This window comes from Anguilla anguilla, chromosome 8, assembly GCF_013347855.1.
Source record: "Anguilla anguilla isolate fAngAng1 chromosome 8, fAngAng1.pri, whole genome shotgun sequence".
Taxonomy (NCBI): Eukaryota; Metazoa; Chordata; class Actinopteri; order Anguilliformes; family Anguillidae; genus Anguilla; species Anguilla anguilla.
Genome location: NC_049208.1, coordinates 44,778,487 through 44,800,668, shown reverse-complemented (window position 1 = coordinate 44,800,668; position 22,182 = coordinate 44,778,487). Strand labels below are relative to the sequence as shown.

The window sequence follows — 22,182 nt, the reverse complement described above, 5'->3', positions numbered from 1 at the left end:
TATTATAGTGAAAGTGATGTAGCTTTACTATGAATGGCCGTGATTTGTTCTTGCCTTCTCTTGGTTTTGGGGCTGAATTTCTATGGGCTCTGTCCACAAAGGGCGATCTCCCAAAACTTTCTTCCCCAAGCACCTCGAAAAGTAGACTGGTGATAAACTCCGTTGTCCGTGGTCCCTCTGTGTATAGTCTGGTATAGTTCTCCAAGTATGTCACCTTCTCTCGCAACACACCATTCTCTTTAGCCAGCGATACTTAATTCCACACTGCTCAGTCTTTTATCAAACTCTTTCAGTCCATCCTCCACATCTGTAATTCTATGGCCATATATACTCAGTGTCAAGTACAGAGAAGCAATAGACACCCGGTTTTCCTAACGAAACGAGTCGATTGAGGCTTGTATAGCGCCAATTGCTAGCGCTTCAATGTTTTGGGCATTAGCATCTGCTTCTGAGTTAGCCGTGGAATTTGAGGTGGTGTTTCTCGACGACCTACTCTCTCTTTGCTCTTTAGAAGGCTTATGTGACATTGTAGAGGTAGTCACAGATCACTTAATGTGCTTTATATCAAAGTCCGAGTAATTACGAGGTTCACAATATATGAATTTATTGGAATTTTGCAGGAGCTGTGGTAGACGCATCTACTCCCTAAGCATGCTCAACAGCGCCCCCGTTTTAAACATTTTTAAAGCATGTAACCCTATTAATGCATTTATTTGCTTGCTCGTGTAGACTATTTGGTGGTGGATGGTGTTTCAAAAGAATACAATGTTTTAAGTTGCTTAAGCACTTTTACACAAAACTCCCCTTTTCAAACACGTTTAAAAAGCACAAAGATCTTCAACACTTCCCTCATGGATTCTTTGAATTTTTAAAATGAACATTTCCATTAAAATAAAATATAAACCAAATCAACGCATGTGCTACGCTTGGCTATCTCCCTGGATATGAATTAAATGTTTTTAATAGAAAATAATAATAATAAATGCGATTTTATCCATGGAAATGACGATACAAAAAGGCAAAATAAAAGTTGTGGTCGCGATTGCCACCGCACACAGCACTCATATGGCGGTATGCACTTATAGCTAGCTAGCCACCGCTGCAGCATTTTCAGGAATATGGGAGCATGCAGCGGAAATCCTCTACGCCGGAAATCAACCTCACAGCGATCTCATCTACGATCTGTAGGCAGTGTTGTGCTTCACTTCGGGGGCTTATTCCACTCTTACAGCTCGTGTCCAGCTCAAACCACTGCAAAGAGAGCAAACTTTTTAAATTTTTGTCAGTGACATTTCCTTCTGATGTCTACGATGGCGATCGCAACCACAACATTTATTTTGCCTTTTTGTATAGCCATTTCTGTGGATAAAATTGCATTTATTATTATTTTCTGTTAATACATTTAATTCATATCCAGGGAGATAGCTAAATACTTGCAAGTTAGATGACATGTGTAGCCATTTACTAATACAACTGCATTTCAGGCTGGAAAATAACTTATTAAACCAGAGAAATTGCTGAGTTGTCTTAGAATCTTTATCGCCAAAGAATGTAGCAAGGCTGGCTGCACCTGCATAGCAACGGACGCTACGGTCTATGGCTGCAACGAAACTAAGTATGGCACAATGGGTATAACAATTGTTTTAGAATGTCATTGCATCACCCGGATCATTTTAGCAGCCCGCATCAAAATAGGCATGACAGAACATAATGAGAGCCCATGAATTAGAGTGTACTCTTTCGTCGGCTTCAAATCCAAAATGTTGCCATATTGGTGCAGTTTTCGTTTTCTTTGACACAAAACTCTGCCATGTCTCGTCTCGTCACCCCAAAAAACACACAAACATTCTAGTTAACAACACACCGTGCGCATTGTCTTCCCCCCACATTTGATTGGTTTACTGAAATTTGATCTCCTTGTTGCCAGCCTCGGCACTAAATTGTGCACGGCCTGTCAATCTTTTTTTTTTTTTTTTTTTTGCTTCAGACACTAGTGGCTCTGTTTATAAACAAACATAATATTATGTTAATCACGTTGTCATTAGTAATAAGCAATATGACAAGTTGGATTTTAGCGCCGTCGGCACAGGTTTCTGATGTAGGCTACTTTTTAATTTGCCAGAACGTCTCAATGACAAATTCCAGTTCAGTCGGTTCGCAAAAAATCAAACCGGTTTAAGCTCGTGGACCGGATCGGACTGGCAAAACCAGAAACCGACCCAACCCTAGCGGGGGTTGAACTCAAGTAACCTCGTAAAAAATGGGGCGGGACAGGGGGCAGGTTTTCAGTCCATCAAACTTTTTGACATTTACCGTATCCCATTAATATACGCTGCACCCACAACAGTCGTGGCAGACATATTTTTAATATATTCCCGGATGAGTAATACATTTACCTCCTAGGATAGAAGGTCTTAGTGTCAAGAGAACACTGAATGCTAGTAGCATAGATAGACACCCCAGTCAATGCATGTATATGCAAACCTGTATTCACACAAACATCCACATTACTAGTCTTGAAATGAATGTAGTCAGATAAACTTGTTTTCGTCCCTGCTACAAAATCTGGACCCTGATAGTTTCTTATGTTCTAAGATGTACCCTGGTAAAGCTACACTCCAACTGAACCACCACACTTAAAATGCTGTTACATACACACATTCACACATTACGTTATGAATTTCTTGTCATTTCAGGGGGATATGCAGTGCTGTAAAGAAACATCTAATTCAGAAACAACATGTAAATTGCAGGTGTATTGCCGTACCTATACATCGTGGCTGGAATCCACTCCAGGAACCATCAGCCTGGCAGATACGTATAGTAGATCCCACTGGAATGTAGGGGGCACTGCAGCTGAAAGAGACTTCTGACTGGTAGATGAAACTGCGACCCTCTCTTATGCCTCGGGCAGGGACACCAGGATCCCCACAGAACTTGGCTGTAGAAATGACAACAAGGAACAAAGACTTAATATTCACCAACAGAGGGCTAATATTATCAACTTCCATATGCATTACATATCGTCTACTTCTATAAAAATATATGAAAATAACAACATCAAAAGGGAGAACCAGAATGGTTTTTGTCATGTCTGTCAAACTGTCTTGTGTTCTTTGAAGAAACTACCAAGTGTTATTACAAGGCTTATGATGTTATAAACTTTCCAAAAGCATTTGATAAGGTACCATATGAGAGTCTTGTTAGCAAAATCAAGACAGTAGGAATTACAGGACGTATTTCAGAGTGGATTCGGAACTCGTAACAGAGTATGACACAAAGAGTAGTAGGAGGGATATCATGTGAGCAGGGAACCGGTGCGGGAAGTTGAGTCCCACAAGGATTTGTGCGAGGACCACTCATTTATATCACTGACTTTGACAGGGACGTAGAAAGTACATTAGTCAAATTTGCAGATGATAAAAAACTGGGAGCCCCAGTGTTCAGTATAGCCAAATGTATAGTTCTGCAAGTGGAAAATAAAAACATTAGGCAGGATTACTTTATGAGAGGAACAAAATGGGAACGTGCTAAATTTTAAAAAGACTGGAGTAATGGTTGATCAAAGTCTTTCAGGTTCTAAGCTCTGTGCTGTAGCAGTAAAAAAAAAAAAAAGGCCAACAGGATGTTGGGATATATAGCCAAAGTTATTGAGTTGTAACAATGTTTAACTATACACAGGAACTTTGGGGCCTCTGGCTCACTAGTCTGGACGAACGCATGTACTTTTCAAGGCAAAATGGAGGAGTCACCTGTCGCTGGTAGCCAGCAGCGACTTCCCTATTGGTTAATCGAACTGTCTGTTTCAGTGTGCTGGTTCTCTCTTCCCCCCCGACACTCCCTCTGCTCCATGTGTGCTGAAATCTAAGTCCCGACTGAAACACACCAGCGAAATGGACAAATCTATCGAGCTAACCCAAATTAACTGCTAAAAACACATGGCATGACTTTGTTGAACGTGTGTTTGGATATGCTGTTATTGAACAGAGATGTACTCGCTTGCTTAATTTTTCAAGCGTGGCCTACCGTGGCGAAATGATGCAGGTCTGTGGAAAAGTTTGCCTCCGGTAATGTTTTTCCAGTGCAAGTTTCAGACCATGCCTGGCCAAAATCATCACCACATTTGGAGCACTGCCCCTCTGCACTCTGATGGGTTGGGAAAATACAACTATGCCGGGAAGGAAGCCTCCTTCGTTTATGCCTAGAACGTCAAGGCATCGGCCAGGCTCTGTTGAACGAAGTGAAAAAAGAGACTGGCTTGCGAGGCTACTGGCTCACAGACCACAGGACTGACTCTGCTGAGTCAGGTTCATCATTAACTGTCCCCTTCCTCTTGTGACCCTGCAATAAACTCTGTGCGCAATCAATTAAGTATCAGCTCGTGGCAAGGAACACCCCCTTTTTGGAGTAATGGGGAGCCAGATTAAACAAGTTTAAAGATTAACACAGTGATCAATGGTCTATCTGTCCATGTTTCATTGACTGCTCCAATACCGTACGCCAATCAAACGTTTGCGTGGCCAAAATAATAAACCAGTCACATTACAGGACTCACACATGGGGTTCCATCGCATCAGTGACTTTTGAGCATAAAAGTCACCAAAGAACTTCACAACTTTGCTCTGAGGTAAGGCATTGCCTAACCGACCAGACACGCATAACCTTAAGGACATCACCGGCCTTTGCTGCGCTTCCAAATTCGCACCTCGCTGGAGACATGCCTCAGTTGGCCTGTCACCGTCCAGGAAATAAACCAAGCCGGTTTATTTACCATTTACAGCTGTTTAAGGAACACGTATGTGCATACTTTTCCTCCGTATCTCCCTTGCAGTCGGGCCCAAGTGGAAGATTTGTGCACATCCGTTGTCTTGACTGGAACCTGTCGTGACCCCGACTTCACAGAAGAAGTTTCCCACATCTCTGCGCACCTGCCACGGACCCCTGGGACCAGCTGAATGAGCATCACCTAACGAAATTAAGGCCTGGCGTCCCTTACTATCACCGTTAAGTATTGAAACGCATATTTGCAGTGGTGAACGAAGTACACATCCTGTACTTGAGTGAAAGTACAGATACCCTTGCTAAATATTACTCCACTAAAAGTAGAAGTCTTCAATTCAAATTTCAGTTTGAGTCGAAGAACAAAAGTTCCTGCTTTTAAAAATACTGAAGTATCAAAAGTAAAAAGTACTATTATTTAGTATGGTTATGTTTGTCAGGGGTTGCTGACATGACAAACAATTTTAAAATACAGTAGGCAAACTAAATTGTTCACCTCCTAACATACTGTACGTAAGAGTGAAAACTATGGTATAAATAAAATTCACAGTTTAATTTTAAAAAAATGGAAGAAAGGCACCATCAATTCCAATATTTCACTATCAAATATCAAAATACATTGAGGTTTCCTGGCGACTTAGCCACCAGAAAGGATATAGCACAGGAAACAGGTCATAGCTTAATGCGGAAGTGAATGCGATAAAAATGCTATTCCAAATGAAAAATTACAAATGAAAACGATGTCAGCTAGGTATATCAACAAACATATGGCTTAGGCATACCCAGAAGTCCTCAAAAATAACAGTATTTCCCAAGAAATCATGAAAAATCGTTGACAATGTTTCGTCAGGTGCAGCGTTTTTGACTGCAGAGTGAATGCGATGATGAGAAAACTTTCGGGTGACCTATAAAACGATATTCCAAAACCAAAATTAGACGTTATATACATGGTTAGAAAGCTTATACTCTCACCTACTGAATAAATGAATTCTCAATCAAGCCAGACTGTACTAAAAAGGGCAATAACACGTGTGCAGCAGCTTCTGGTCTGGTATTACTCCAGAAAAGGACGTCAGCTTGTAATACCACACATGTTGCTTTCGGTGTTGTCGTCCTTTGTAGTACAATCTGGCTTGATCTACAGTTAATCGATCCAATAGGTGACAGAATAAGCTTTCTAACAATGTATAATGTGTCTAATTTTACTTTTGTAATACCGTTTTATATCCCAGCATATTCGAAAGTTTTGTCTCATTATAGCTGCATTAGGCACTCAGCCTGTGGTAGCAGTGAAAGCAACGCTTTATCACCCCAACTCGTAGGTAAAAGACACTGCATCTAGCGAAATTTTATCGATGACTTTCATTGTTTCTTGGAAAATACTATTATTCTTGAGAAAATCTGAGCATGGCTGAGGCATTATGCTTGCTGATGGACAGAGCTGATATACTGTTTTAAGATGTAGCCTACTTGGACTGTTAAGCTGTCTCTCTGTGTTCCAAATCGACTGTCTCTACTCGCCTTCCCACCTAGCTAACGTCTTTGGTTCAAAGTGTAATGAGCCGATCGAAATGCGCACTGAGCCTTGATTGGTAGGCTTCAGTATGAAAGTGATGTCATATTATTCTATAGGATCTTTTAGACAATCCATTTTCTCCACATCAAAGTAACGAGTAACAGACAGATATTGCACAAAAGTAGTGAAGTAAAAAGTAGGATATTTTGTTTGAAATGTAGTGGAGTGAAAGTAAAAAGTCTCCCAAAATGGAAACACTTCAGTAAAATACAGATACTTGAAAAAGGTACTTAAGTACAGTAATGAAGTACATGTACTTCGTTACTGTCCACCACTGCATATTCGACAAAGTACAGCGTAGAGTAAAATTTGAAATACCCGTTTAGGTTATTTTACTGCTGTTTGTTGTGTTTTGTTTGTTGTGCGTAAACTGCGTATGTTGGTCGGGAATAGAAAATTCCCTGACCTTGTAGTTTATGTTGTTAAACTTTAATTTTTTATGAGACTGATATAACAAAATAACCAAGTAACACAGAATAGCGTGTCACTAACCAATAACACAAACTAACCTTTGTTAAATGGTAACACTGCCAACCTGCACGACAGGGAGGAATTGGCTGTGGTGCTGCCCAGGACCCTGAAAGCAACTGATAGATAAGACTAAACAATTACTTCTGATTTAAAGCCTGTTTAGACAAAGCGGTCACCTGGTACTTAATTAGTATTCATGCTATATGATTAGACACAGCCAATCATTTACTTTGTTAAATCTTACTATATGCTTAAGTATTAACCATGTACCAATCAGATAGGAGAATTATGCATGTTATTGTGAAAACACTTTGTTTATAAAAGCAGGGACTGCCCCTGCTTTCTTCAGTTCGGACTTACCCACCACGTTGTGTGTAGGTACTGGACTCTTTCTGCAGAAATAAATCCAATTTTTTTATATACCTCGTTCCGCCTGGTTATTCAACAGAGATAATTTTCTCTGCCCAACAATATGTTAAGTTACCCAGCACACAAACCTATCCACTGATCCACAGATTGATACATACAGTGTTTTATGGTTTCCTTTGACGCATTTGCCTCTGCAGGAGAGGTTCTGCCAGCCAGAGAAAAATGCTTGCGGGGTTCTAACAATAGGCGGCAGCAGTGTGTCATTTTTCTTCACAAGGACAGCTTCCATCATATCAGTTTTTTTAAGGACATCGTCTTTACATGGAAGTGTTTAATGAAATGTCATAATCTAACGATTATAGAAATGTCAATATTGTTTTTTTTATGTATTCCAGGGCTCAGGAATGCTCTTTACCTGCAAAAGTCCAAAGTAGTTCTTGAAATGATTGATGAAATAATTTACAAGGCCATTATACTTGTAGAAAACAGAATGTAGATATTAAGGCTCAGGAAGGTGGGGGGAGGAGGGGGGTTCTATAGCCTGCTTACAGCTACTGTCAGAGTGTGAATGTGCAGGGCGGGGGGCTGAAGAGGGGAGCTCTGAGTGACATCTGTATGTGAACTCAGATCTATCAGAAAAGTCCTTATTGTTCAGCCAGTTGCAGCCACTTTCGTAGCAACTTACAGTATATTTTGGCATGGACTGCAAACCTTATTCAAAGATCATCCATACCAGATTAAGTGTTGTATGTAAGGGCACATCTGCATTAATGATGTGAATCTTGCAATTTAGATGTGGTACTCTAGAGCCACCTTTGGCAGTGGGTTCATAAAGTGGGAGACACGAGAGCTCCATAGGTCCCTTTTCAATTTGTATATTTCCAAAATTTGAACAGTGGCTGGATGTAAAGGAGGTGTGGTCAAATATCTTTTCCACAATTTTTGCATGTTCATATTTGATTATCTTTAAGAATCTTGGAGGGGGATATACTTGTCAGGACTGTTGGAAGGAAGCTGTCAAAGGGTTCCTGTGAAATTTCTAAGAATTGGTCCTTATGCAAATTTATATTTTGCCAAAAGCACCCCCTACAGGCCACATTGCTCTATAACACTGTGAGCCTGTGCATGCTCAACCTCAATATTGCTGTCTATCATCCCCTGAAGTACTGCCACAATCGGCATGGGCATGGACAGCCATTTTTGTCTAAATTTAAATTATTACAGTGGCAATTTTATGAGACATCAAAATTTCCTTTGCAATTTATCACAGGGACATGCTGTACATGACACATGCCAAATGTGGTGAGAATTGGGCAAACATTCTAGGGGAAGTATGAAAAAGTGTGTTTCAAAAAATGGAAAATGGTGAAAAATCTATAAGACACTAGGGGTTTAATGATCTTATAAGTTCAAAATGAGGTGGCAGACATTTTGGTGGTAGATGTGCGTCCAATGGCATGGCCAAAAAAATATTAAATCAATTTTGCAGGTGGTGCTGTAGTGCCACCTACAGTGCCAGTGGCATGTGTGTCAAGCAGAATGAATTGGCAGCCATAACAAACATGCCTGTAAAATATTGAGTTTTTGAGCATGGGAAAGGGATGAAAATGAAGGGAGAAGTGGAAGAGAAATATGAAGAAGAATAATCATCCTAGCAATGCCCCCTAATGATAATCCTAGCAAAAACAATAAGGTGTATACATGACATTCCAACATACCAAATTATTGCCCTGATCAGAGTAAAATAGAATTTTTAGTGTGCATGTTGTGCATTTGAAATGTGCTGATTGGTTGCATTGAAAACAAACACAATATTTGATGGTCATAGAGGTGCATTACATGTACATTCTAACCCTTAACATTTAGAAAGACTTCAACTCTAAAACATCAAAAAGGATATCAAAAACAGAACTACGCCTCTCCAATAAAAGAAGAAAAGCAATTCCAATTATGCTGAAATCACATGGATGTGTATTTATGTGTGTATTTCTGTACAAGTGTATTTATGTGCAGCACATGTATGTGTATGTATATCTATATATACATATACACACACACAGTGTTTCCTGTGGAATTGATCTCTTGGTGTGGCGGCGGGTGTCTGAAAGGGGTGGGGGAGGCGGGGGTGTAGCAAAGGCAAAAAAGTTTAAGACTATGAAAACATAACCTCTTGAGACTTTTTTTATATCTAAATCTATCTTTTAGCTCTGACGAGCTCTTGATACAAGGAATAGCAGTTTGCAAGAGCTAAAAAGTAGTTTTAGATGTACTTTAAAACAATAAAAGGTTTGTTAACCCTTGTATTGTTTGTAAATATTGAAGCAAAATAGGCCTGTATTTGAGTTATGGTGGGGTGAGAACAATTAAATGAGCACATTGTCCATCTAGAAGTTCTATCTTCAAGAAAGAGGACTATATAACCAAAATTGATACTCAAGAAAAGTTACATATTGCACTTTAAAAGGGACACTCTTCTGCTAAATTAACTCAATTACCATGACAAAATAGTACTTAGTTAGAATGTTTTATCTTTTTATTTAACAATATAATTTGAGCTGGGTCCACATTCAAAGCCCTCTCTCTCTCTGTCTCTCTCACACTCAATGACAGAGCTTACATGCATTGTCCATGCAAAAAAAAAGGAAAAAGTGAGAAAAATGGCTTTAAAAATTATGTTCTGTTACATTCTAATTCTACTGAGAAGCATGATACAAACATTTCCTAACTAACTTAGACGCTTGATTAATGTATTTTTTATTAGCTAGTTTTATCTGTATTCATTTCTGGACACTGCAGCAGCTTGTGAGACTGCTCCTCTCGTTATAATCATAATCGTCATTAGAATGCAGCCCTCTTTGTCAGCTGTAGCAACTGTAGCCTAACTCTCAGTTTTGCTAGCTCACTACATTCACAAAACCTTAAAAATAAACACTTTCCCTTTCGTTTTCATGGGAAAAAATCACCATGTAGTAGTATGGAAATGGAAGTAGTTGAATCACTCAAACATTTTAAATGCCCTTTTTAAAAAATAAATTCGCGCTGTTTTGGCGATTTGCCAACATTCTGCGGCCGTTATAACAGTAGCTCTAGATTTTTTTTAAAATGGTAGGCACGCCCGTAGCTCAACTGAAACAGGTTCGGCTTCGGCTCAAACAAACACTGTTTATTTTCAGATAACGTTACATATTTATCACATTTATTTTTTACTTGTCCGATCAGACAACTGCATGAGGCATTCCACTTGCCCGAACGGAGTTAGAATCCGCCAGTTGTCATCACCGAATGATAGTTAACGCCAGTGCTTGAGATGGGCAGGAGCTGTTGGGACTTGTATATGAGTACCGACTCTTCTTTTGATTACCAATATTAACTTATTTTAAACAGTATGTATTTTGAGGAGTAGGTACCGGCACTTATTTTCGTCCAATTAAAACACTGGTTAACACTATGGTATTTTAGTAATATTTGAAGCGTCGCTACCTACCTTTTCCTTGTCTTTCGGTGGCTGAAGAAAAGAAAGTGACGCTTTGACAGACCATGCGACCTTAACTGTTGTGGGCGTGGCTTTTAAAAATGTATTTACAAAAACAGCTGTTACTCATGAACGTTATATGTCAGATCCTCACAAAACTGGCATATGAGTACAGTACATGATTCTGAGGAAGGCTCAAGGTTGGCTCGTCTGCCAACAGGTGGCAGGCAGTTTAAATGTTTATAACTCTATAACCATTTGACCAATCTGGCTAAAGATGTGTAAGCTAGATCTCTGTGAAAAGCCCAAAAAGTTTACAAAAAAAGCCCAAAAACAACTTGACCTCAAGAAAAACATTTTGTCTTTCTGCCACTTAGAAGTTTTCACAAAACCAACTTTCACAAACTAGTTCCAGGCTGTTAAGCTGAGGGTCACCAAATTAGGCTCAAAAGAATCTTTAGAGTCTGAAATTGAATAATCAAAAAATGTTGCATTTTCAAAACATTATGGCCACCACATGCAAATCAACAGTTGTGGGAATGGCCATTTTTACTAAAACAGTGATAACTTATGAACACATTGTCCAATCATTACAAAACTTTGCATACACGTGCAGTGATTCACTGAGGCAGCATGGTATTTCAGTGGCCTTTAAGTGGCATTGTAAGAAAAATATAAATATCTATTTATCGCCTCAATTTGCTAGCCCAATCAAGTTGAATCTTTGGTTGCTATGTCTTTGTGTCAGTCTACCAGTCAGATGTACAATGATAAAATCATATCTGAAAAAATATGCCCACTATCAGTGGGCATGTGACAGTCATTACAATGGCTGATAATCATAAATATGTATGTTGACCTCAAAGGAAATACAATGTCAAATTCTGGGACAGAGACTGACATTTTTAAAAATACATAATTGCCACATACTGCTTGGACCCCACTAATTGCCGCTTGCAGGTTTGTTATTTATTGTTAGGGATCCAAGCACTGCAGGTACTGGAACCCTATTGGAATTGTTCAGATTATTAGGGGCCAAGCACCATAGGTCACAGCCAAGATCTCGCCAACACTGCAGCTGCTCCATCTTTTCTGATGTTTTAAATCAGTTCCTAGACCAGAATGTCATCATTCTGAGCCCCAGTAAACATATCCTGCCTGAATGATTAAAGACCAGCTGTCATAACTTCTATTGCCATTAAGTGCTTTGAGAGATTCATAATGCACCACCTCAAAATCATGACTGATGCCGTCTCAGAACACGTGGAGCTTGCATACCGAGCTAACTGATCTGTAGATGATGCCGTCAACCTACCACTGTATTACACCCCGCAGCACCTGCACAGCTCTCACTTATGTTTGTTGATTTTAGCTCTGTTTTCAATACTATGATGCCAGACCTACTTCTGGATAAACTGAGGCAGCTCAGTGTGATCCACAACTTCCTAACCAACAGAAAACAGTACATCAGGGTGGGTGACCACATCTCCCTTTCTTAGCACTGGCACACCACAAAGCTGTGAGCTCTCTCACGTGCTCTACTCAGTTTACACCAATGACTGTACTTCTAACAGTAAATCTTTCAAACTTCAAACTTGTCAAGACAACATGCTCACCCCTCTCCCTCCCCTGAGAATTAGGAATTGGCCGATAGTGAAAACACCCAGCTGGTCAGCTCCTATTATGTTCTGTCAATCAAATGGAAAAAATAGTCAATTGTTTATTTGTAATTCAAGAGGTAGTTTTCATTTGCCTGTCAGATACAACATAATTGCACTTTTTAAAATAATTGCACTAATTGCAGTTTCTATATTCAGTGTTTCCCCTATGATTGTACAGGCCTGGTGGGCAGCCTGTACAATTATATAATTTGTTTGTTAAAATGCTGAAAATAACACCAAATATCTATTCATTTGTAAATCAATAATAATTTGGCCTGGGAGCCTCTGCGGGCCGCTGTTCTGAAATATGAGTAAACCTTTGCTGTTGCCCTGCTGTATATACCCTGCTGTATATGAGATTTCTCAGTATTTCATTGCAAACTAAAAAAGAGCAAATTCATTTTTGCTTTTTTGCCTGAACAATTGCCTTTGTGGTACTTTATGAATATAAACTAATCTAAGTTGGTATTGTAAATGGAACAAATGTCCTGCTTCATTTAAGCCATTTCTCAAGTCCCTGTGATGCTCACATCTGGAGTTATAAAGCTTTAAATAGGGTACCTCCTAAATGGGCAAAGATCGGGCAGATTTTGTATGTGTGCTAAGGGGTTAATGTCTTTTCATTTATCCTCGGAAGACACATTTTATAGATTAGCTTTTTAAATTTCTTTTCTTTTCGGTTTTCTTTGGCTATCAGTAGTGAAATTGACTTTAATATCTGTATATTGCCTCAACTTTTATATATATATCTCATATTTAGGGGTCCAAGCAGCGAAGCTGGTGGAACCCTATTGTATTTGTTAGGATTATTATTATTCTTATTATTTTTTTCCGCTAAAAGTGTCTGAGGCTCAGCAACCATAAGTCCTAGAGCAACCAAATTTGGCAGGTGGGTTCCTATGGTCCCGCACTACTCAGGCACTAAAAATCACCTATGTCGGCCAGATGGTGGCGCTATAATAAAGGGTTTTGCGTAAAAGGCCATAACTCCCACACCATACGTTAGATCAACACAAAACTTCATCGACCTATGCATCTGAACGTGCTGTACAACTTTGCCATTGGCACCACCTATGACCATCATATTGTTTGCCTGCCATTTTGACTTGTTCGTTGGGGCGTGGAAGCTTTCTCCGCTAAAATGTCTGAGGCTCAGCAACCATAAGTTGTACACCAACCAAATTTGGTGGGTGGGTTCCTATGGGCCCCCACTACTCAGGCACTAAAAATCATCTATGTCGGCCAGATGATGGCGCTATAACAAAAGGGTCATGCTTAAAAGGTCATAACTCCCACACCGTATGTCAGATCAACACAAAACTTCATCGACCGATGCATCTGAATGTGCTCTACAACTTTGCTTTTGGCACCACCTATGTCCGCCATATGGTTTGCCCGCCATTTGGACTTCTTTATTAGGTGGGGTGCGGAAGAGCTATGGCTCCAAATCTAAACAGTTACGACATCTAGTAAACTTCTTTACGGCAAGCAACATCCATGGCGACGCGAGTAATCCGACACCGTAGGGTCTAGTTTTTATCAGTGAGGGGAGGGTCTGAACGTCGGGGAAGCAGTGGAAGACAGTGCCAGACATTATTTGAAGACAGTATCGGGTGAGTTCGTTTAGTCTTTGAATCTGTCATTATGCTGAGAAATAGCTAAACCATTTTATTGATAGGTTCTGAGTTTCTGTGCAAACGCGCGAAAACACGCTGGTATAATGAAACAATGACGATAATACATATATAGTCCGCTTCGTTCCGTTGCTACCATAACATAACACACTATCTTGTGTTTACAGCTGCAGTTTCTCGCTGCAATTACTAATATTGAAAATAAACAAAAGACGCAATTTATGCTGTTACTCTGCCAATGTCTAAATAAATAATACGCTATGGTAAAGCTTTAAGAGGATGAATCATTACTTTTCTTTGACATGGATCCATCTGAAGACAATAACGGGTGAGTTTGTTTACTCTTTAAATCCATCATTATGCTGAGAGAAATCGTATTCTCAATTTAATCTCTCAATTGACTGTAAGCTTAGTGTTGTAACTAGGTAGCTGTTTCGTAGGTGACTTAATGCTCTCGTCTTAACTATTGCTTGAATTTTTGCATAGACTGCGTTGTTGCTGTTCTTGTTTGTGTTAGTGTTAATCAGTTTAACCTACAGGGTCCAAGTTGAACTATGCGGTTGTTCCCTGCACTTAGAACGGTAGGCTACTGCCCTCTAGGGTTTTCGACACACTTGTTCCTGGTTATGGTAATACATTTTGTTGTACGTCGCTCTGGATAAGAGCATCTGCCAAATGCCTGTAATGTAATGTAATGCAATATTCCGTAGCAACAAGATAAACCCGACATTAGCCCTAAAATATGCCAATACAGCAGTGAAAACGCTGCTCACTGAATAACAAAATAAATGAGACAAATTTTTTAAATTTAATTATACCATGTCAATATCTGGGACTAAACATTTAATAAATATACAATCTTACCATCGGTTTTACGCGTAGAGATGTCCCTTTTGCGAATGAGTGGTCATATATTGTCTTGGACAATCCGTTTTTGAAATATATGCGCATTTTTGATCACTGGGTAGGCTACGTTCAAAAATAGCTGTGCGTAATACCACACCTGTTGCTTACGGCGTTGTCGCCCTTTTTAGGGCAGTTTGGCTTGATTGACAATTCATTTATTCAGTAGGTGAGAGTATAAGCTTTCTAACGATGTATAACATGTCTGATTTTCCTTCTGGAATAGCGTTTTATAGGTCAGCGTAACCGAAAATTTTATCTGCCAATGTCTAAATAAATAAAACGGTAGGCTGCTCTGTGCGCAGCATGCAGGTCGCGAGCTGATGTTTCGTCTTTTGTTTCGTTTTTTCTCAATGTCGTATTTATTCTTTGAAATGTGTATTTATGTGTTATTATTCTATCTATCTCTGAGGTGCTCTGAAATGTGCATTCTCTGCTAAGCTGAGCCATGGATTTGTATAGGTTTGTGTCTGATGTAGTGTTGCACAGTATGCCGACACTTCAGCACTTTTTCGGTACTTAAAGAAAAAAAAAAAAAAAAGACACGGTTCGGTATTAGAATTTTCCGATGTTTGGTAGTTTTGCGTCAAATGTAAAAGCCAGGGACATGTGTCTCCCGCATTACCGATTGAGAGGATGAAAAGTGTAATTTGTCAGAATCTTCGCTAGATGGCAGCTGCAACTAAGGTTGGCAAGTGAGGTGACCTGCGCTTGTGCATTTTTTCATGGTTGATACAGCGCAAGCTTAGACTCAGTTCACTTCAGTAGCAATAGTTGTTCTAATTTGTAAATATTTAATTATAGGAAGATGCTGTATTGTTATTGAAATATGCTGTTTTTAGATATATTTTAAAGTGAAAGACCTATTTACAGTTAATTTACTTTACAATTGTTTAATTTTTGAAATATATTTAATAGTTTTCTATGGTTTAGTGTTGTAACACTATATTACTATGCTTATTGATATGTTGAACAGGTTTCGACTTAAAGGTTGTTAATAAACCAGGTTTTTAATAAACTGTTAATTCGAAAATGAGGTCATCCCTTGTGGACATTATGTTTCTGATCTATTAAGGTAATTTCAGTATCGTTTGGTACCGAGTATTGAATCAATATCGTTTCAGTATCAATTATCGTGATACTAAACCTGGTATTGGTATCAAAATCAAAATTTTGGTATCGTGACAACACTAGTGTGACACCTTTTTTAGTTGCGGCATGGAAGCGCTGCAGCTGTACATACACACTGGGCCATCTAAGTGTTACGACATGCCATCCAAGTGTTACAACATAGTAAAGGCCTTTATGGGAAGCGGCCAGGACACATCCATGGCGACGCAACTAAGTCGTTCGACAGCGTCTCTTAGCACATTACATTACATTACATTCATTTGGCAGACGCTTTTATCCAAAGCGACGTACAAAAAAGTGCATTTTCATGATCGTAGACAACTGCTGAACACGGGTTCAGTAAGGTACAATTACTTATTTTGTACAGCTATTTCTAGCCGAGAACAATGAACACTATTCTGGTCTAACATCTGCAAAGCCAACTAGGCAGAAGAATAAGCTACAGCACAAAATTGGCCATAAGGCATCCATTTTTTATACAATCATCATGATGTTCAGTAGATATGTTGGGTGAAGGTATATGATCATGAGGACGAAGGCATTTTAAAATCGCTCAATAGGGGGCGTGATGGTGCCAATGCTTGGACCCCTCCCAACGCCGTTTGCGGCTTTAATTTATTTTTGATGTTTTACCGATTGCTTGTTTTGGCGGTTTTTGCTTGAAAGGTGCCATATTAATTGGCTGATTAATTCATTAATTATGTGCCAATAATTTGAGGACTGTAATGTAAATGTGCATTATAAAAGGAGCCCCAACAGATTTTCAAGAGCTAAAGGCCACATCACAATGTTGACTGGGTCTAGTCTTATGAAATGTGTGATGTTTGAGACATCCTTGAGGCCAGTCATGTTATGGTCACACCAATTAATTAATATGGACCGTCCCCACTGTGGGAGCAGGAACACACATGATGGGTAGATTCTGATGTCTGTTTCATTCAATTTACTACCTAATTTGCTTTACTTCATAGCATACTGAGGTTGTCCAGCAACTGAAAGTGATTGATAATGACAGTGCCAGAGCACCTGGACAATGAGCTGTAGGTGATGTTCCTGAACTAGGTAGTAATTATGCTAGGTCCTAGCAAAATTAGCTCATCAATCAGCAAACAATACATTGAGGGTTTTACCAAGGCTATGGTGCCCTGTGCATCCTCGAACTACTGGGTGTGCACATGTGAGAGTATGAATGAAGCGCCCACCTGCATAGCCAGGTGGAGGAAGTGACACTGGTTCAACCATTAGCATGAAGAAGTGGAGACAGGTCAATGACTCACGTAGGCATTGGGGCACCTCACCACTCCAGGTGCCATTTCCCACACAGGTTAGAATGGCTGGGAAGGAAAGCTCATATCCTGGTGAGCAGCTGTAGCTTACACTCGTTCCCCACTCAAAGTCTGTTCCCTCTAGGATCCCATTTGAGATGGTAGGGGGTGTGACACAAGTGACAGCTGGGGGGGAAGAGAGGAGCACAGAAGATTATTATCCTCAAACAAACAAAAAATAATAATTATTGAGCCATGCTTAGCAGAGAAGAGTGACTTAAGAGTAGGAATTGTTTTTGTGTTCATCAGACACACAAGAGTATGTGTATGATGAAGTCTGCGTTGCATGTGTGGGAATATGTTACACATACTGCACTTAAATAGTCCTGTCTGAATTTTCTATCCATGCATGTCCCCAACTGTGCTCTCTAAGTACAGTGTGGGTGGTTGGCAGCAGATGCGTCTTTCGGGGATAGTTACTATGGTATGGGCTTTGGCCTAGATATATGTGTGTAACTTGACATTAATCATGCCTAGAATTAATTTCACATTGGAACAGGATGGTCTGGACAAACCACAGGGTGATTAACACTGTAGCTGTAGAATGCTGGAAAAGAACACTGATCTTCTAAAGAAATAAACACACCTGTCTATCTTTGTGTGGTTTATTTTGACTTTGTACTGCCAGGTATGTGCCCAGGTGATTAAGGCAGCTTTTGACAAGCTCTACACACACAAAGGCAATGGACATTTTTGGTTTCCTGAGGCAAATGACTAAATAATGTACATAGTTTTACAGCTTGATGATGCAAATAGGCTTACAAAATAAAAGTGTGGTTCTAACTCCATTTTCACATCTGTAGACAAAAACACACAGAGCACAGATGGAGCGTGCATTTCTTATGAACGTTGTTTATCTTCTTGTCCCTTTAACATGTATGACTCCTAGGCTCCACATTACAAGTAGCGCTGTCACAGATAATATGCTACACAGATGACATAGGCAGGAGGCATAATCAATCCATGAAAAAATGGCACTATATTAATCACATTGATAGTGACCACATTGTGTGGGATATTCAAAGAACACTACATTTCCAAAAGTATGTGGACACCGGAACATCTCACCCACATGTACTTGTCAAATATCTCATTCCAAGCCATGGCCATTAATATGGAGTTGGACCCCCCTTTTCTGCTGTAACAGTGTCCACTCTTTTTGGATTTTGGAGCATGGTTACAGCAATTTGTTTCCATTCAACCACAAGAGCATTAATGAGGTTGGGCACTGATGCTGAGCGCAAGGCCTGGCTCACAGTCAGATTTCCAATTTATCCCAAAGGTGATTGATGGGGCAGAGGTCAGGGCTCTGTGCCGGCCATTTAAGTTCTTTCCCACAAAACTCAGCAAACCATTTCTTTATGGCCCTTGCCTTGGGCATGGGGACATTGTCATGCTGAAACAGGAAGGGGCCTTCCTCAAACTGTTGCCACAAAGTTCGAAATGCAGAATTGTAAAAACTGGTACATTTATGGGACTCTCCCCTACACTAAACACTGACAATATCTCCTCTTAAGAATGGCCATTCTGCACTTGTGCCTCAAAGAAGTTAACTCCCGCTTTTCACTGACGTTAAAAAAAAAAAAACCAGATGGAATTAACTTTGCTGCAAAAGCCACCATGTCAGGATTCTGCTCTTCTGTTTCTGTTTTAACTTTTTTGGTCTGCTAGATGGCGGCACTTCTCAGTTTTGTATTTCAGTTAATTTCCCTCATTGCTTTCCACTGTGTTTAATTGTATTATTGTGTTCATTCATTCAATCATTGTTTTTGTCTGGGTCTTATCATTTCCCTCTTTGGATTGATCGTGCATTGAGTTCACCAGTGTCTGGTTATTGTCCTGTCTATTTAAGTCCTTTGTTTGCCTGACACGGTTGCTGGGTGCCAGAGTTGAATGAGTGTTGCATACAAGGACGGATTGTTTTGGTCTATGATTTTGAATTATACGTTTGTTGAAAATCGAATTTGGATCACGGATGAAGTGACTTTAAGAAATACAGTGTGAAGCGGTGGAAGGAGGAAATAAGAAAAGAAAAAAGGAATTGAATACGAAGATATGGATGATAAATATGTAGTTGGAATAAAGGTGGATGTGAGGCCCGGGTATGGATGGGAAGCAAATGGCGTTTTTAATGACGCCCAGGAAGGGGAAACTCATAAAGAGATTGGGGAAGTAAGAGCAGTGAGGGTAACCGGGGGGGAATTGTAATCATGGAGTGTCAGTCGAACAAGGCTCTTAAAATCAAAAGACTTGAATTGACAAAAGTAATTAGTTTTTTAAGGAGAGAAAGAGCGCTACGAAAAGGTGTTAGTGGGGTCCTGTTGTTGGTAGATGCTGATTGTTTTTTGGAGGTAGGAGTTTTTGGGACAAAGCAGATGAAAAGCTATTGGGAGGGAAAAGAACAAAAATGTGGATCAGTACTTTTAGAATTTGAGGGAGAATTACCAGAAAGAGTCTATTTAGACTATGTTTGTTACAGGGTGAGGGAATATGAGAGGGTTCCACTGAGTGTCAGGATTATGGGCACGTGGCAGCAGTGTGTAGGAAAAAGGATCACAGGTGTAGAAGGTGTGGGAAAGATGGGTGTTCTGATGATGATTGTACGGTGTCTAAAGAACAGGCAATATGCTTTCACTGTGGGGGAAATCATGAAGCGGGAGCAAAGCAGTGTGAAAGAAGGAAGAGGGAAAGTGATGTGGAAAGAATACGAGTGCAGAATAAAATAACATACGCAGAAGCAACGAAGAGAGTGAGGGCAGAAGCGGGAACTGAGAGGAAGGAACAGAATAGAACTGGAATACAGAGAAAAGATCAAGGGAGATGTGACAAAGAAAACATGCATTTGGACAGAAGAAGGTTTCTGGCATTTATTGCGATGGTGACTAACTGTGCAAGCAAGACAGAAACAAAATCAGAGAGAATCAGAATGGTGGTGGATGCAGCGAAAGAGATTTTGGGTATAACGTGAAGGGGGACGAAATACAGGGAATTTTGGCAAAAGGGTTGGTAGTCAGACGCCAGGGATATAGCGAAATAGCGAAGAATCATGGTTCAGTTATGGGAGGGTGGGGCTAGTGTTTTATTAAATTTTGTTGAGAACTAAATCAGATGCCAATGTACACAGTAGGTGGCGGTAATGCACCAATTTAGGTTTACCAACCCCCATTAAAATCAGAGAAGATGACGACTTGGGTGCTGGTTCCTTGGCTGCGTCCGAATAGTCAAAAAAAAAATACATCCTAACCTTTTTCCAGTCTTTTCCTAACCACTTTTCCTTGACCTCGATGGAAAATGTCATGAGATCAAGGAAAGATGTGAAGGAGAATTCATAAGGATTTAAGAAAAGACAACCGCGGTGCTAAGAGAATCCGACTGCACTTACACTAGGCTACATAATTATGCAACGGCAGATGTTATTGACATGGGTCTGCCATGGTGAAACTACAACGTTCCGAAGATGGACTACTAAAAGCGCATCTTAGATACTTCGCCCTGTGCGTTCTTACCGTGTTGTTTCATGCAGGCTATATAAACGTGGACAACCCGGTAAAAAATATTACTTCATTACCAAGGTTGGAACTGAAATTTAAAAAAGGAATATAGGCTACCAGTCACAAAAGTGAAATGAAATGATTGTCACATTGTGAATGTTTGCTCACGCTCACCCTCCTGTCCACTCACACTTATTGACATGAATCCCAATTAGTATGATTGTATGAAAATAATTGTTAGATTTAATGGAAGGTATGCATAAAATGTTAGGTGTACAAATCTGCTACTGTACATATCATCATTCTTAAGTTTCAAACATGTTGAATTAAAAAACATCTGGCTAAAAACATCTCATATCCCTTTTTCTTGAAAGACAGACTTCTGTGTTATGGTTAACATGCTGATTAATATGATCTGATTATAATCCTATACATATAATAGCTTAAGAACCACCACACAACTCAGTCATGTTGGTTGATTGTTTTTGTGAACAGCCGAATGGTGCGTCGCTTTAAATGTTGCTGCCGAAAGGAATTGTGGGACGGCATTATCTCCTTTCCTTTCGTAAAGGACGGTCCTGTGTGCCCTATGCTAAAGGAGATAAGAAAGGAAGCATTGAAGCACCTTTCCTTAGCATTTAGAGAATTCGACCAGCTGTTATCATGGCTGCCACTTAGATACTTCCGGGTCATTTCACTCAGTTAGGAATCTTCCTAAGCAAAAAAGACTATTCAGACGCAGCCCTTGTGATCTGCCTGCATGTGTTCTGCCCGTACTGTTTTCTGCCCTTGTTGTTTGTTTCCCTGTGCTTCAAGGATTCTAGTTCCCTGCGTTTTCTAATTTTTTTCTAGTGTTTCGAGTTTTCCTGCTTGTTGATTTGTTTCTATTTTGTTTGACTTTCTGGATTCGCCGTCGTGGCATTACTTCTGTTAATTGTTTGTTTTTGTAAGTAAAGCCTTCGTTTGAAATACCCCTTTTGGACTTTCTGTGTTTTGTTACTCTGCGCTTGGGTCCTAACCCGCCATACTGTGACACACCAGCCATAATACTGTAAATCACCTGTAGCAGGACACATGCATACATTTCCATTCTCTCATCCCATATTTTTGCAGTCGACCATCAGAATGCCCTGAAACAGATATGCATTAACGCAAACATGCAAATTCTATGGATTCTATGGGAAAATGCTATTTGTCTCATTAGCCATTTATAAAAGCCTTAGTAAATATGGCCCTAAATTTATTCAGTGAATGCAACTCAACTCCAAGTACACTCTTTTTGAGTTAAGAGTAACACAAAATGTTTACTTAAACTCCACTTTGTTAAAAAAGAAAATAAATATATTTAAATGAAAACAGCCTGCACAAGC

At 39.8% G+C, this 22,182-nt stretch overlaps 1 protein-coding gene across 9 annotated transcripts in view; it reads right to left on the bottom strand.

Annotated features, from left to right (window-relative positions):
- Positions 1–22,182, bottom strand: part of csmd3b (CUB and Sushi multiple domains 3b) — a 938,142-nt gene that overhangs the window by 80,893 nt on the left and 835,067 nt on the right. For all 9 annotated transcript variants that reach the window (XM_035430384.1, XM_035430386.1, XM_035430391.1 and 6 more), the window contains 2 exons: positions 17,274–17,447; positions 2,768–2,941 (listed from right to left, as the gene is read on the bottom strand). In XM_035430384.1, coding sequence (XP_035286275.1) covers positions 2,768–2,941; positions 17,274–17,447 — 348 coding nt within the window. The remainder of the gene's footprint in view (positions 1–2,767; positions 2,942–17,273; positions 17,448–22,182) is intronic.